The sequence below is a fragment of the Bos javanicus genome, chromosome 11 (genome assembly GCF_032452875.1).
Source record: "Bos javanicus breed banteng chromosome 11, ARS-OSU_banteng_1.0, whole genome shotgun sequence".
NCBI lineage: Eukaryota > Metazoa > Chordata > Mammalia > Artiodactyla > Bovidae > Bos > Bos javanicus.
In genome coordinates this window covers 3158234-3173950 of record NC_083878.1, presented here as the reverse complement: position 1 = coordinate 3173950, position 15717 = coordinate 3158234, and the positions used below count along the sequence as shown (strand labels likewise).

The 15717-nt window shown below is 43.2% G+C and overlaps 1 protein-coding gene across 3 annotated transcripts in view; it reads right to left on the bottom strand.

The window, feature by feature from the left end:
* C11H2orf92 (chromosome 11 C2orf92 homolog) overlaps window positions 1–6193 on the bottom strand; it is a 42411-nt gene extending 36218 nt beyond the window's left edge. Inside the window, exons 1-2 of one of the 3 annotated variants that reach the window (XM_061431581.1) lie at window positions 5993–6193; window positions 2066–2128 (exon numbers count right to left, since the gene is read on the bottom strand). In XM_061431581.1, the coding sequence (XP_061287565.1) occupies window positions 2066–2128; window positions 5993–6053 (124 nt within the window). In that variant the 5' untranslated portion in view covers window positions 6054–6193. The remainder of the gene's footprint in view (window positions 1–2065; window positions 2129–5992) is intronic. The other 2 variants (XM_061431578.1, XM_061431580.1) reach the window with 2 other exon arrangements.
* Between the last annotated feature and the right edge of the window lie 9524 nt (window positions 6194–15717).

Genomic DNA, 15717 nt, shown 5'->3' with positions numbered 1-15717 from the left:
GCCGCCCAAGAGTGACGAGACAAGGGTCAGCAGCACGTGGGAGAGGAAAGTCAGCTCAGCCAAGGCAGCAGGGGACAGACTCGAGTTTGAGTGGCCTGCAGGAGAAAGCAGTGGGCCCTGTTTGGCAGGCTGAGCTCTGAATCCAGCTGACAACAATATTTAATAAGGTCCCCCTCAAAGTCTCTCCTGTCCATAGACATAAGGTATCAGTCAGATACGGCAGCCCCTACTTAGTCCCCACAGTTATTAAGTGTTAGTACTCTTTCATAGCTACATGTTGGAAATACATTAATTTCTCCTTCCCTTTTAAAAAAAATTTAATTGCAATATAGCTGATTTATAATATTGTGTTAGTTTCAGGTACACAGCAAAGTGATTCAGTTATACATATTTCTTTCAGGTTCTTTTCCATATAGGTTATTACAAAATATTGAATATAGTTCCCTGTGTGTGTGCTCAGTCGCTCAGTCATGTCCAACTCTTTGTGACCCCATGGACTGTAGTCCGCCAGGGCCCTTTGTCCATGGACTCCTCCAGGCAAGACTACTAGAGTGTGTTGCCATTTCCTAGTCCAATAGTTCCCTGTGCTATACAGTAAATCCTTGTTATTTATTTTAATATATATTAGTGTGTATCTGTTAATGCCATATTCCTAACTTACAGGGTGTGTATATGTACATATATGGTGTTGTCTAGTTGTTAAGTCATGTCCAACTCTTTTGCAACCCATGGACTGTAGCCCGCCAGGCTCCTCTATCCATAAGATTTTCCAGGCCAGAATACTGGAGACGGAGAGGGTTGCCATTTCCTCCTCCAGGGGATCTTCCCAACCCAGGGACTGAACCCCCGTCTCCGGCATTGGCAGGCGAATTCTTTACCGCTGAGCCATGGAGAAAGCCCTTCAGTCATGGTCACAGACCATCGATCAATCAGCCAGACAGTGAAGATTTAATGAAGCTTCTGTAATAGCACACACGGGAAAAGGCCAAACTTAGAATTCCTGACATGAGACAGGAAAAACAATCCACATCTCGTGTAGACAGAAGTCCCCCTTCTCAGCTCCTAACCCAGAGGAAGCATCAACACTTACACACCTGGGAGCTCTTTCTCAGACCAGAGACGACTCTCAGTGTCCACTCATGACAACACAGCCGCCAGAGAGGAAAGATTTCTCTAGAATCTAGACGGCTTCTTTCAGCAGAGGACTGTGATTTTTAGTGTTTTTCGTCAGTCTCAGCTCTGCTAAAGATGACTTCCCTAAACCTCAGATTTTCTCAAATATTCAGTGAGAGGCTTGGAGTAGACCCGTAAGTCCCAGCACAGAATCCCTTGAAGAGCTTAGAAAACTACTCATGAAAGGGTCTCACCCCACACCAAGGAATCTGATCACTGGAGGTGGGCCTGGGTGTCCCTTTCTACCAATCTCCCCAGAGGATTCTCATGTGCAGTAAAGGCTGAGTACCTAGAAGGAGGATTATCTTAGCCGTGGGGCCTTGCCCATCCCTGTGTGCTGTGCTCAGTTGCGTCCGACTCTCTGTGACCCCATGGACTGTAGCCCACCAGGCTCCTCTGTCCATGGGATTTTTCCAGGCAAGAATACTGGAGTGGGTTGCCATTTCCTTCTCCAGGGGATCTTCCCAACCCAGGGATTGAACTTATGTCTCCTGCTTGGCAGATGGATTCTTTCCCACTGTGCTACCTAGGGAGCCCTGCCCATCCCTAACACAAGCAAAAATCCTCTGAACAGATGGACGCAGCTGGTCTCAGCTGGGGTCTGACACCGCATTTCCAGTAGAGTTCCCTGATGGGGGCCCTGCTACTGCTACATAGACCCTTCTTTAAGGAGCACAATCCTTTCCAACTATTTATCTTCAATGATTTATTTAATTTGAAATTAAATAAATCTTGAGATTCTGACATCTAGAAAATCTGTTCTAGCCTCAAGGCAAAGCACTTTCCTTCCCATCAGAGCAGCAGCAGGGGCAGGTTATCCAGGAGACCACCACGGACGAGCATGAGACTCTTCAAATACAGCCTGACCATTTCACATGAGAGAGGTACTTACCAAAGAGTTTAGCCAGTCCTTTGTCCAAAATTTTTGAATTTGATGAAGATTCAGCATTTGAACCTGTGGGGAAAATAAGCCTCAGCTGTGAGTCAGTATTTCACTTAGGAGCTGCATGTGATTCTTTTGAAATCGTCACTCTCTTGGATGGTATTCTGAGAGGAGCATCCTGCACTTGGCCTGCTCTAGAGGGAGAGCACTGGACTTGGGTTCTGGTATGACATTTGAACACTGCATGACCTTGGGCAGTGAGGTTCTGTGGGATGTGGTTTTCTCCTCTGAGGCTGGAGGGAAAGCTACGGACCACAGGAGGGCTGTGCGGAGGGGGAGGAAATTCACCAATGTGACCTTCAGACTGAGAATGCTCGCCCTTCATCCCAACTCTGTGCGATTATCTATGATGGACGACAGTAAACAGAGCTGGTTCCAAGCAAGGGTATGCTCAGTACTCAGTTGTGGGAGGAATGGAGACAAATGGACACACGTCTCAGGAGATATTCAACAAAAACTCTCCCCTCCACAAGTAGTGAGGTCAATGGGCAGTGCCTGACCATTCTGGAAATGTGATGCTTTCTTGTTTTGGAATAAAGGGAACAATCCTGCTGCATACTCTGCACAGATCCTCACTGAGGACTTTGTATTTAGGAGGGGCTTAAGGGCCTAAGGTTATCCTAATTTGACTTGATAAATACAAGGAATTCCTGATGTTGTCATTCAGGATTGAAAAAATGAAGATGCAACCAGAGATGGACCAGGTCAGCCATCTCCCCTGGGACAGCATGAATGGGTGTTAAGACTCCTGTTGACCCACATGTGGCTACGTCAAGGACATGAATTAATGGTGCAAAAAGACCGTAACGGCCTGGGGAGATTTTGAGCTATGCGTGTGTGTGCTCAGTCTCTCAGTCATGTTCCACTCTCTGCGACCCTACAGACTGTAGCCCTCCAGGCTCCTCTGTGCATGGGATTTCTATGACAAGAATACTGGAGTAGGTTCCCATTTTCTCCTCCAGAAAATTTTCCAAAGTCAGGGATCAAACCCACGTCTCCTGCATTGCATGCAGATTCTTTACCACTGAGCCACTGTGGAAGCCCTTTGAGCACAATATCAGGCTTTTCTTTTTGGAGGTCATGATGTCTGTGACATACTTTCCTGATTCAAGGTCAGCCCCTTTTTCTGGCCCCTGCTGCTGCTGCTGCTGCTAAGTCATTTCAGTCGTGTCCAACTTTGTGCGACCCCACAGACAGCAGCCCACTAAGCTTCTCTGTCCCTGGGATTCTTCAGGCAAGAACACTGGAGTGGGTTGCCATTTCCTTCTCCAATGCATGAAAGTGAAAAGGGAAAGTGAAGTCGCTCAGTCGTGCCCGACTCTTAGTGACCCCATGGACCGCAGCGCACCAGGCTCCTCCGTCCATGGGATTTTCCAGGCAAGAGTACTGGAGTGGGGTGCCATCACCTTCTCCGTCTGGCCCCTAAGGAGTGGGCAAACCCATCAGGAAGGAGAAACTTGTGCTTTAATGAAAGTGTTTTAGGGCACAGTGCCCAACCCCCTGACCCCGTTCTGAGTTCCACACAGTATTTATGAAGTTTCCTCAAGAATCTGAACTTCTACCTCATGGTTTCCTCACAGTCTGAAGAGACATTGAGTAGTATGTGCACATGACAGGTCCCCACTCTGCAGGGAAATTGCTGACTAGTGGTTAATAGTGCGTGGATATGATGGCTTTTTGGTGAATGAAGGGAACAAAATTTTTTCTCTTGCTGAGACAGCTGTGAATCACTAAGAATCAATAAGGTGGAAGTGTAAGTAAGCCCATGCAGTAAAATATTTGTTCACAAAAACCCTTGGTTTTTAAAGTGACTGTAGCCACAAAGTTAAAAGACGATTGCTTCTTGGAAGGAAAGCCATGACAAACCTAGACAGTGTATTAAAAAGCAGGGACATTAAAAAATAAAAGCAGAGACATCACTTTGCCAACAAAGATCCCTATAGTCAAAGTTATGGTTTTTCCAGTAGTCATGTATGCATGTGAGAGTTGGACAGTAAAGAAGGCTGAGCGCTGAAGAACTGTTGCTTTCAAATTGTGGTGCTGGAGAAGACTCTTGAGAGTCCCTGGGACTGCAAGGAGATCAAACCAGTCAATCCTAAAGGAAATCAACCCTGAATATTCATTGGAAGGATGGATGCTGAAGCCGAAGCTCCAATACTCTGGCCACCTGATGCAAAGAGCTGGCTCATTAGAAAAGACCCTGATGCTGGGAAAGACTGAAGGCAAAAGAAGGAGCTGGCAGAGATTGAGATGGTTAGACAGTATGTGCGACTCAATGGATATAAATTTGAACAAACTAGGGAAGATGGTGGAGGACAGAGCAGCCTGGTGTGCTGCAGTCCATGGGGTCACAAAGAGCCAGACAGGACTTAGTGACTGAACAACAACAAGAACAAGAGGAGTTACTATCTTCCCTTTCCTTGAAGTCACCCCTGATTGACTGCTGTATAATGTAGTTCTGTCCTTCATGACAGATGACACTGTTTTGTACTCTTGGTCTACTGCATTTTTGGAAAACAGTACTGTAGTTTCCTCCATCATAAGGATTGTGTCTACTGCTTTTCTCCACAGACCCAATTTCTTTACATTGAGAGAATGTTCCAGAATGTGGTCAGCCTATCAGTTTAGTAAATAGCACAAGTGCTTCCAATTGCAGTAAGATCCTAAAAGTAGAGCATGGAAATCTAATGTTCACTTTGAAAAAGCCACACTCATAAGATGTTCATAACAGCACTATTCAGATAGTCAAAAGGTGGAAACAACCCAAACGTCCATCAACTGATAAATGGATCAACCAAATGGGGTAAGTCCATGTGATGGAATATCATTCAACCATAAAAAGGAATGAATTCCTGAGGCATGCTACCATGTGGATGAACCCTGAAAACGTGTTAAATGAAACAAACAGGTCACAAAAGACCATATCGTGTGTGATTCCATATACAAATACCCAGAATAGACAAATCCATAGGACAGACAGTGGGTTAGTGGTTGCCAGGGTCTGTGGAAAACAGGGGATGGGGATTGGTAGCAAGTGGGTTTGATATTACTTTGGGGAGTGCTGAAAATGTTCTAAAATTAGATAGTGGTGGCTCACAACCCCATGAATATACACTGTAAAGGGTGTATTTTATGTTATGTGACCAATATATCAAGCTGTTGTTTAAAGTACAGTGTGTGAATAGCCAGTGGGAATTTGCTATAAAACTCAGGGAATTCAAACTCAGGCTCCAGGACAACCTAGAAAGGTGGGATGGGATGAGAAGTGGTAGACAGGCTCAAGAGGGAGAGGACAAATGTAGACTTATGGCTGACCCATGTTGCTATATGGCAGAAACCAACATAATGTTGCAATTATCCTTCAATCAAAGGTAAGTAAATTAAGGGAAAAAAATAGTGTGAAAATAATAAAAATTTAAAAAATAAAAGTGTGTGTGTGTATATATGAGGGGATAAACAAAACAAGATGTGACTGATTAGCACATATAGGTTCACTATATTAATACTAATCTCTCTCCTTTTGTACATGTTTGAATTTTTTGTTTGAAATTTTTCACAAGGAAAAGTTAAAATGTGCAAGTATGCTACTCTCGCACGGAGCTCTGGATTTTGAGTAATGTGCAAAGTTAGGAATACTGTTAACGTTTCTCCTTTCTCCTTTGCAAAGAATCCCTAAGGTAAATCCGGGGAGGTCAAGCAGGTAGAGCGAGGAGAAACCCTGCGTTCACTCCAGCACCCATGGGAGGCGAGCGCCGTCTCCTGCCTGACTCAGGCTCACGGTGAGTCTTCACGCGCATCTCCACCCGCCACAATACACCTCGGGTGGCGCCTCTGGTCAGATGGAAAGGTGGGGGCGGGGGGGGGTTGGCTCTGCACCTTGCCAGTAATCCAGGAAGAGAACAAAGAAGAGGGCCTCTGCTTCTCTCTTCTTTGCCATAGTCTGTGTACCATTACAGAGGAGCAATCTCCCAAAACACTTCAGACACAACAGCCTTTAACTCCAGGATACTTCAGAACCCACAGTCTGTGACGTCACGCCCGGAAACGGAAGCGAGGGGCTGGGCAGGTGCACGGTGGGAAGGAGGGGGCGGTGTCTATGGGCCAGGACCGGAAAGGGAGAGGCCGCCGTAAGGCAACAGCCTCTCCACTCACTCTCCTGCTCTCTGCACTGCCTTCCTTCATCCCCAGGCACCGCCTCCTGGAGGCAACCAGAACTCTTCTATTGCAACTGACAAAAACTCAATTAAATCAACTTAAATGAACTGCAAGTAGCTAGAATAGCCAGAAAAAGGACAAATCAACATATCACATTACAAAAGTATCGTTATTTATTGCATCACATAATAGAATTGTTGTTGTTGTTCAGTCCCTAAGTCGTGTCCAACTCATTGCGACCCCACGGACTAGGATACACCAGGCTTCCTTGTCCTCCACTATCTCTTGGAGTTTGTTCAGGCTCATGTCCATTGAGTCCGTGATGCTACCTAAATCTCATCCTCTGCTGCCCTCTTCTTTAACAGAAGTATAGCACCAAAAATGTTATAAATAAAATATAAGTTGATGCTGTCACTCATATGTCACTATTTCCCCTATTACATTTCATAAGATTAAAGTATTTCCAAAGGGGGAAAATGTCTTTATATTTTAGCACCTTTAACTGTACTTTTCCTTCCTGTATTTTCATTATACAGTGTGTCCTACAAGTTATGTAGCCAGTCCTGCTTTGTATGCAGTGACAGGGTGAAAGAAATCTGAGGAGGGGATGGGATGGAGGGAGAAGTTACAGAAAAAGTTATAGAGTCGAATTCTCAGTAGCTCAAATGTACTGGATTGTTGGGGCTGCCCTAACAAAGTTCCACAAAATGGTGAGGTTAAACAACATCAGTCTATTATCTAACAGTTCCAGGGACCAGAAGTCTGAGACAGAGTTGGTTCTTTCTGAGGCCTCTCAACCTGGCTTGTAGGCAGCTGTCTTCTCCTTGTGACTTCCCTCCACAATCATCTGTGTCCAAAGTTTCTCTTCTTATAAGGACATCAGTCATATTGAATTATAGTCTACCCTAATGTACCTCATTTCTGAACTACTGGTGGTTAAGACATCAACATATACATCTGGGGTGGGGACAGAATTCAACCCATAACAGGAGGTAATTGAAGCAGCAAAAATGTTACTTCCCTAAAATACCTTCAAGAAAACAAAAACAACAAAAATAACATATACCACAACACAAAACTCACACCCTCAGCATAACTGGAAGACAGAACATGTCCAGCTTCAAATTCCGGTAAATGTAAAAAGAAGTCCTAAGCCCAGGCACTGATTCTCTGGCTTCTGCTACATGTCTTGGTGGAGAGGAAACACAATGGCCCCCAAATGACCTAAAATCTCCTGTAGAAAGAGAACACTCACCCTATGAACGCAAATGCTGCAAGTATGTCCTGCTTCAGTTCAGTCGCTCGGTCGTGTCCAACTCTGTGACCCCATGGACTGCACCATGCCAGGCCTCCCTCTCCATTGCCAACTCCTGGAGTTTACTCAAACTCTTGTCCATTGAGTCGGTGATGCCATCCAGTCATCTCATTCTCTTAAGTCCCCTTCTCCTCCTGCCCTCAATCTTTCCCAGAATCAGGGTCTTTTCCAATGAGTCAGTTCTTTGCATCAAGTGGCCAAAGTATTGGACTTTCAGCTTTGACATCAGTCCTTACAATGAATATTCAGGACTGATTTCCTTTAGGATGGACTAGTTGGATCTCCTTGCAGTCCAAGGGACTCTCAAGAGGCTTCTCCAACACCACAGTTCAAAAGCATCAATTCTTCTGCGCTCAGCTTTCTTTATAATCCAACTCTCACATCAATACATGACTACTGGAAAAAACATAGCTTTGACTAGACAGACCTTTGTTGGCCAAGTAATGTCTGTGCTTTTTAATATGCTGTCTAGGTTGGTCATAACTTTTCTTCCAAGGAGCAAAAGTCTTTTAATTTTATGGCTGCAGTCACCATCTTCAGTGATTTTGGAGCCCAAAAAATAAAGTCTGACACTGTTTCCACTGTTTCCCCATCTATATGCCATGAAGTGATGGGACCAGATGCCATGATCTTAGTTTTCTGGATGTTGAGTTTTAAGCCAACTTTTTCACTCTCCTCTTTTACTTTCATCAAGAGACTCTTTAGTTTTTCTTTGCTTTCTGCATAAGAGTGGTGTCATCTGCATATCTAAGGTTATTGATATTTCTCCTGTCAATCATGATTCCAGCTCGTGATTCATCCAGTCCAACATTTCTCATGATGTACTCTGCATATAAGTTAAATAAGCAGGGTGACAATATACAGCCTTGACATACTCCTTTTCCTATTTGGAACCAGTCTGTTGTTCCATGTCCAATTCTAACTGTTGCTTCTTGACCTGCATACAGATTTCTCAAGAGGCAGGTCAGGTGGTCTGGTATTCCCATCTCTTGAAGAATTTTCCATAGTTTGTTGTGATCCACACAGTCAAAGGCTTTGGCATAGTCAAGAAAGCAGAAATAGATGTTTTTCTGGAATTCTCTTGCTTTTTTGATGATCCAACGGATGTTAGCAATTTGATCTCTGATTCCTCTGCCTTTTCTAAATCCAGCTTGAATATCTGGAAGTTCACAGTTCACATATGTTGAAACCTGGTTTGGAGATTTTTGAGCATTACTTTACTAACATGTGAGATGAGTGCAACTGTGTGGTAGTTTGAACATTCTTTGGCATTGCCTTTCTTTGGGATTGGAATGAAAACTGACCTTTTCCAGTCCTGTGGCCACTGCTGAGTTTTCCAAATTTGCTGGCATATTGAGTGCAGTGCTTTCAAAGCGTCATCTTTTAGGATTTGAAATAGCTCAGCTGGAATTCCATCACCTCCACTAGCTTTATTTGTAGTGATGTTTCCTAAGGCCCACTTGACTTAGCATTCCAGGATGTCTAGCTCTAGGTGAGTGATCACACCTCGTGATTATCTGGGTCATGAAGATCTTTTTTGTATAGTTCTTCTGTGCATTCTTGCCACCTCTTCTTAATATCTTCTGCTTTTGTTAGGGCCAAACCATTTCTGTCCTTTATTGTGCCCATCTTTGCTTGAAATGTTCCCTTGGTATCTCTTAATTTTCTTGAAGAGATCTCTGGACTTTCCCATTCCATTGTTTTCCTTTCTTTCTTTCCATTGATCACTGAGGAAGGCTTTCTCATCTCTCCTTGCTATTCTTTGGAACTCTGCATTCAAATGGATGCATCTTTCTTCTTCTCCTCTGCCTTTTGCTTCTCTTCTAGTCACAGCTATTTGTAAGGCCTTCTCAGACAACCATTTTGCCTTTTTGCATTTCTTTTCCTTGGGGATGATCTTGATCCCTGCCTCCTGTACAATGTCATGAACCTCCATCCACAGTTCTTCAGGCACTCTATCAGATCTAATCCCTTGAATCTATTTGTCACTTCCACTGTAAAATCGTAACGGATTTGATTTAGGTCATAGGTGTTGGAAAAGACTCTTGAGAGTCCCTTGGGCTGCAAGGAGATCCAACCAGTCCATCCGAGAGGAGATCAGTCCTGGGTGTTCATAGGAAGGACTGATGTTGAAGATGAAACTCCAATACTTTGGCCACCTGATGCGAAGAGCTGAGTCATTTGAAAAGACCCTGATGCTGGGAAAGATTGAGGGCAGGAGGAGAAGGGGACGACAGAGGATGAGATGGCTGGATAGATGGCATCACCGACTCAATGGGGAAGACAGAGGATGAGATGGCTGGATAGATGGCATCACTGACTCACTGGACATGGGTTTGGGTAGACTCCGGGAGTTGGTGATGGACAGGGAGGCCTGGCATGCTGCGGTTCATGGGGCTGCAAAGAGTCGGACACAACTGAGTGACTGAACTGACTGACTGACTGACTGAATGGTCTAGTGGTTTTCCCTACTTTCTTCAATTTAAGTCTGAATTTGGCAATAAGGAGTTCATGGTCTGTGCCACAGTCAGCTCCTGGTCTTGTTTTTGCTGACTATATAGAACTTCTTCATCTTTTGGCTGCAAAGAATATAATCAATCTGATTTCAGTATTGACCAGCTGGTGATGTCCATGTGTAGAGTCTTCTCTTGTGTTGTTGGAATAGGGTGTTTGCTATGACCAGTGCATTCTCTTGGCAAAACTCTATTAGCCTTTGCCCTGCTTCATTCTGTACTCCAAGTCCAAATTTGCCCATTATTCCAGGTATTTCTTGACTTCCTACTTTTGCATTCCAGTGCCCTATAATGAAAAGGACATCTATTTTGGGGTGTTAGTTCTAGAAGGTATTGTAGGTCTTCATAGAACTGTTCAACTTCAGCTTCTTCAGCATTATTGGTCAGGGCATAGACTTGGATTACAAACCATACTGAATGGTTTGCCTTAGAAACGAACAGAGATCATTCTGTTGTTTTTGAGACTGCACCCAAGTACTGCACTTCAGACTCTTTGGTTGACTATGATGGCTACTCCATTTCTTCTAAGGGATTCCTGCCTGCAGTAGTAGATATAATGGTCATGTGAGTTAAATTCACCCATTCCAGTCCATTTTAGTTCGCTGATTCCTAAAATGTCAATCTTCACTCTTGCCATCTCCTATTTGACCACTTCCAATTTGTCTTTATTCATGGACTTAACATTCCAGATTGCTATGCAATATTGCTCTTTACAGAATTGGGCTTTACTTAAATTCCCAGAGGTGGAAAAGACCTGGGCAAGAGATTGGGGAGGCTTCAATCAAGCAAGACCCTGGAAGGGCCTGGGCGTGGGCTGGATGTGGGTTGGAGATGGAGTCCTCTGGGGGACTGTAACCAAGGAGATTTCACACAATGCTGAGGGTCAATAAAACCAAAGCAATGGCTAGCTTCAAATTCCAGATGCACAAGCATCCGTCTTTCAAGTCCTATGGCCCACTCCTGCCACCTTCCCCCATCTCAGCAACAAATGAATCCTTCTACTTGTTCAGGCCCAAATCCAGAGTACACCCCAGACTCTCCTCTTTCTCTTTCACCATGCATCACATAAGCAAATCCTCTGATTGTCAAATACGTCCCCAAACCTGGCCAGCTGGCCCACCTCTACTGCCACAGCAGACACCAGCCAGCAGCATCCCATCCTCACTTCAGTGCTGGTGAAATGAGAGGCACTGTTGATCCCAACAGGTCATTCCCAAAGTCTTCACCACCTCCTCTCCCACTTACCCCTCCTTTCCCTTCTATGTGCTCACATCACCGGAGGAAGAGAATATGGGCTGCTTTGCAACCTGAGGACACAATGTGTGCTCTACCAGGTGCCTTTACATGATCAACAGACTTTATCCTCCCTGATTCTCTTATTTCCAGGCAGAACTGTTAAGTACCAAGGTATGACAGAAAAATATTGTAAGAAATTAATGAACACAAACCTCAGCTCCATTTAGAGTTGAGAGACCACAAGGGGGAGCTCTTACTCTCAGAGCCCAACAGGAAGAAGAAACCGTTCCTCTTCATTTCCAGCAAGGGCTCCGCCAGTGAAAAGCCGTGAATTCTTTGTTCGCTATAGCCGCCCCCAACTTGCTTTTCTCCTTTATAAAAGAGTTCTCCCTCTCTTGCCGTGCAGGGACTTAACCGTAGCACACCATGATTGAAGACCCCAGGTTGGAATTCTCTGTGGATCCCAAAATAAGTCCCTTTTCTTTTTTTCTTTTTTCCTGGAGAAATTACCAGCAGTCTACTTTCAGTTCAACAACATCTATATTTACATACTCATCCAAGTATGGAGTAAGAATCAATAAATCTTTTCTGTAAAGAGCCAGATAGAAAATATTTCAAGTTTTGCAGACTATGTTTCTTTTTCCTTTGCTGTTGTTTTTTATAACCTTTTTAAAACATAAAAACAACTGGGGGTGGGGGGGGTGGTAAATCAATGAAACAAAAAGCTAGTTCTTTGAGAAAATCAATAAAATACAAAACTGTAGCCAGACTGATCAGAGAAAAAGACAGAAAACATATTAACAATATCAGGAATGAGAAAGTAGACATTACTAGAGATTCTACAGATTTAAAGGAAGATAAGTATACAATTATTTAAAAAAAACTTTCTGCCAATAGATTCAACAACTAGATAAAATGTACAGATTCCTTAACACAAACTAATAGAGCCTCCTCAAGAAGAAATAAATAACCTTAATAGTAATGTAAGACAGAAAGCACTTTTCTTTTTTAAAAAAGAAAAAAGCCCCATATTAAAGAAAAGGCACTTGATGAAAGCTAAATGGCAACCCACTCTAGTACTCTTGCCTGGAGAATCCCATGGACAGAGGAGCCTGGCAGGCTCCAGTCCATGGGGTTGCAATAGTCTTAGCAACTAAACACGACTTAGTGACTAAATCAACCAACCAAACCAACCAACATCCATTTAGGATAAAACTCCCATTAACTAGAAAACAAAGAGAATTTTCTCAGTTTGATAAAGAGAATCTATGAAAGACCTAAAGTAACATCATCACAAACAAGATGGCAAAAGATTGAATGTTTTCTCCCTAAGCTCAGGATCAAAACAAGGATGTCCACTCTTACCACTCCCATTCAACTTTGTCCTAAAGGGTCTACTCATGCAGTAAGGCAATAAAAAGAAATAAAAGGCATACAGATTAGAGAGGAAGAAGTAAAACTGTCTTTATTCTTAGTTGACTTGATTATCTAGGTAAAAAAATCTAAGAATTCCTAAGGAAAAAATAAGTGAGTTTAGCAGGGTAGCAGGACACGTTTTTAAAACCAATTGTACTAAGAGAATGAAAAGACAAGCTACAAACCAGGAGTAAATATTTGCAAATACACATGTAATAAAGGACTTGCTTCTAAAATTTACAAAGAGTTCTTAAAACTCAACAAGAAAACAACTCAATTAAAAAAATGGGTAAAACCTGAACAGACACCTCACCATATTTCCTACACTATATAGGTAGCAAATATTCATATGAAAGATGTGCAACATCATATGTCATTAAGAAATTACAAATTAAAACAACGAGATGCCACTACACACCCATTAGAATGGCTACAGTCCAAAACACTGACAACATCAAATGCTGTAGAGGATGTGGAGAAACAGGAACTCTCATTCATTACTGATGGGAATGCAACACCGGTACAACGACTTTGCAACAAAATTTGGCAGTTTCTTACAAAGCTAAACATAGGTTTACCATCCATCAGTTATATTCTGAGGTACTTAAACAAATGAGTTGAAATTGTATGTCCACCTAAAAATCTGCACATGGATGTTTACCACAGCTTTACTCATAATTGCCAAAAACCGGAAGCAACTTAGATGTTCATCCATAGATGAACGGATAAACAAACTGCAAGGGACTTCCCTGGTGGTCCAGGGGTTAAGACTCTGTGCTCCCAACACAAAGGGCACAAGGTCAATCCTGGGTTAGGGAAGTTTTGAGTGCTGAGGGGTGCAGCGAAGAAAAAAAAATGCAATACATCCAGACAATGGAATACTATTCAGCAACAGAAGAAATGAGTCTATCGGGTTACAAAAAGGTATGGAGGAGCCTTAAATGCGTAATTCTAAGTGACAGAAGCCAACCTGAAAAGACTACACACTGCATGATTCCAACTGTACGACATTATGTATAAAGGCAAAATCATACAGACAGTAAAAAAAAAAAGGAGGGGGAGGAAGGGAACAATGAATATGTGGAAACAGGGAATTTGTTTAAGGCCATAAACTATTCTGAATGATACTGTAATGGTGGATACATTATGCATTTGTCAAAAACCCACAGAAAGTAAAACACAAAACGTGAACCCTAATGTAACCCATGTGCTACACTGTGCTCAGTTGCTACGCTCAGTTGTGTCTGACTGTCTGTGACCCCATGGACTGTAGCCCACCAGGCTCCTCAGTCCATGGAATTTTCCAGGCAAGAATACTGGAGTGGGTTGTCATACCCTCCTCCAGGATCTTCCCAATCCAGGGATCCAATCCCCATCTCCTGCATGTCCTGCATTGGCAGGTGGATTCTTTACCGCTGAGCCACAGGGGAAACAATGTAAGCTATGCTGCTGCTGCTGCTGCTAAGTCACTTCAGTCGTGTCCGACTCTGTTCGACTTCATAGACGGCAGCCCATCAGGCTCCCCCGTCCCTGGGATTCTCCAGGCAAGAACACTGGAGTGGGTTGCCATTTCCTTCTCCAATGCGTGAAAGTGAAAAGTGAAAGTGAAGTCGCTCAGCCGTGTCCGACTCCTAGTGACCCCATGGACTGCAGCCCACCAGGATCCTCTGCCCATGGGATTTTCCAGGCAAGAGTACTGGAGTGGGGTGCCATTGCCTTCTCCGAATGCAAGCTATAGGCCTTAGTTAATAATAATGTATCAATATTGGTTCATCAGTTGCAACATATGCATACAGTAATGCAAAATGTTAAGAACTGAGGAAATTGCAGCAAGGAAGGGTGGGCATTTATGGAGGTATAGGGGAACTTTGTATTTTCTGCACAATTTTTCTGTAAACCTAAATCTGCTCTAACTATAAAATCTATTATTGTTTTTAAGTCAATTTTATTTCTACCTATTGACAATTAATAATTAAAGTTTAAATTAGAGAAATAATACTATTGATCCTAGCATAAAAAATAGGAATTATTCAGGGATAAACCTGATGGAAGACTCTAAAATCTATACACCAAAAACTTTCAAAAGTAATAAAATGTATCTCACTCCTGGGCATACATTCAGAGAAAACTCTAATTTGAAAAGATACATGCATCACAGGGACTTCCCTGGTGATCCAGTGGTTAAGACTTCACCTCCCAAGGCAGGGGGTATGGGTTTGATCCCTAGTCAGAGAGCTAAAATCCCAAATGCCTCATGGGCAAAACACCAAAAAACATAAAACAGAAATAATGTTGTAACATGCATCCCAATCTTCACAGCAACACTACTTAACAATAGGCAAGACACAGAAGCAACCTAAATATCCATCAAGATTTGGTCCTATACATATAGATTTCCCAGGTGGCATTAGTGGTAAAAAATCTGTCTGCAAGGTGGGAGACCTGGGTTCAATCCCTAGGTTGGGAAGATCCCCTGCAGAAGGGAAAGGCTACCCACTCCAGTATTCTGGCCTGGAGAATTCCATGGACTGTATAGTCCATGGGGTTGCAAAGAGTCGGACACAACTGAATGACTTTCACTTTTGCTTCATATTGGCTTCCCAGGTGGCATTAGTGGTAAAGAATCCACCTGCAAGGCAGAAGACATAGGAGATGCAGGTTGGATTCCTGGATCAGGAAGATCCCCTGGAGCCGGAAATGGCAACCCACTCCAGTATTCTTGTCTGGGAAATCCCATGGACAGAGGAGCTGGAGGGCTACAGTCCATGGAGTTGCAAAGAGTCAGTCATGTCTGAGCACACGCACACACATATACACACACACACACACACACACACAATGGAATACTACTCAGCCATAAAAATGAGTGAAATAATGCGGCAACACAGATGAACCTAGAGACTATCATATTAAGTAATTCAGACAAAAGACAAATATCATATGATATCACTTATATGTAGAATCTA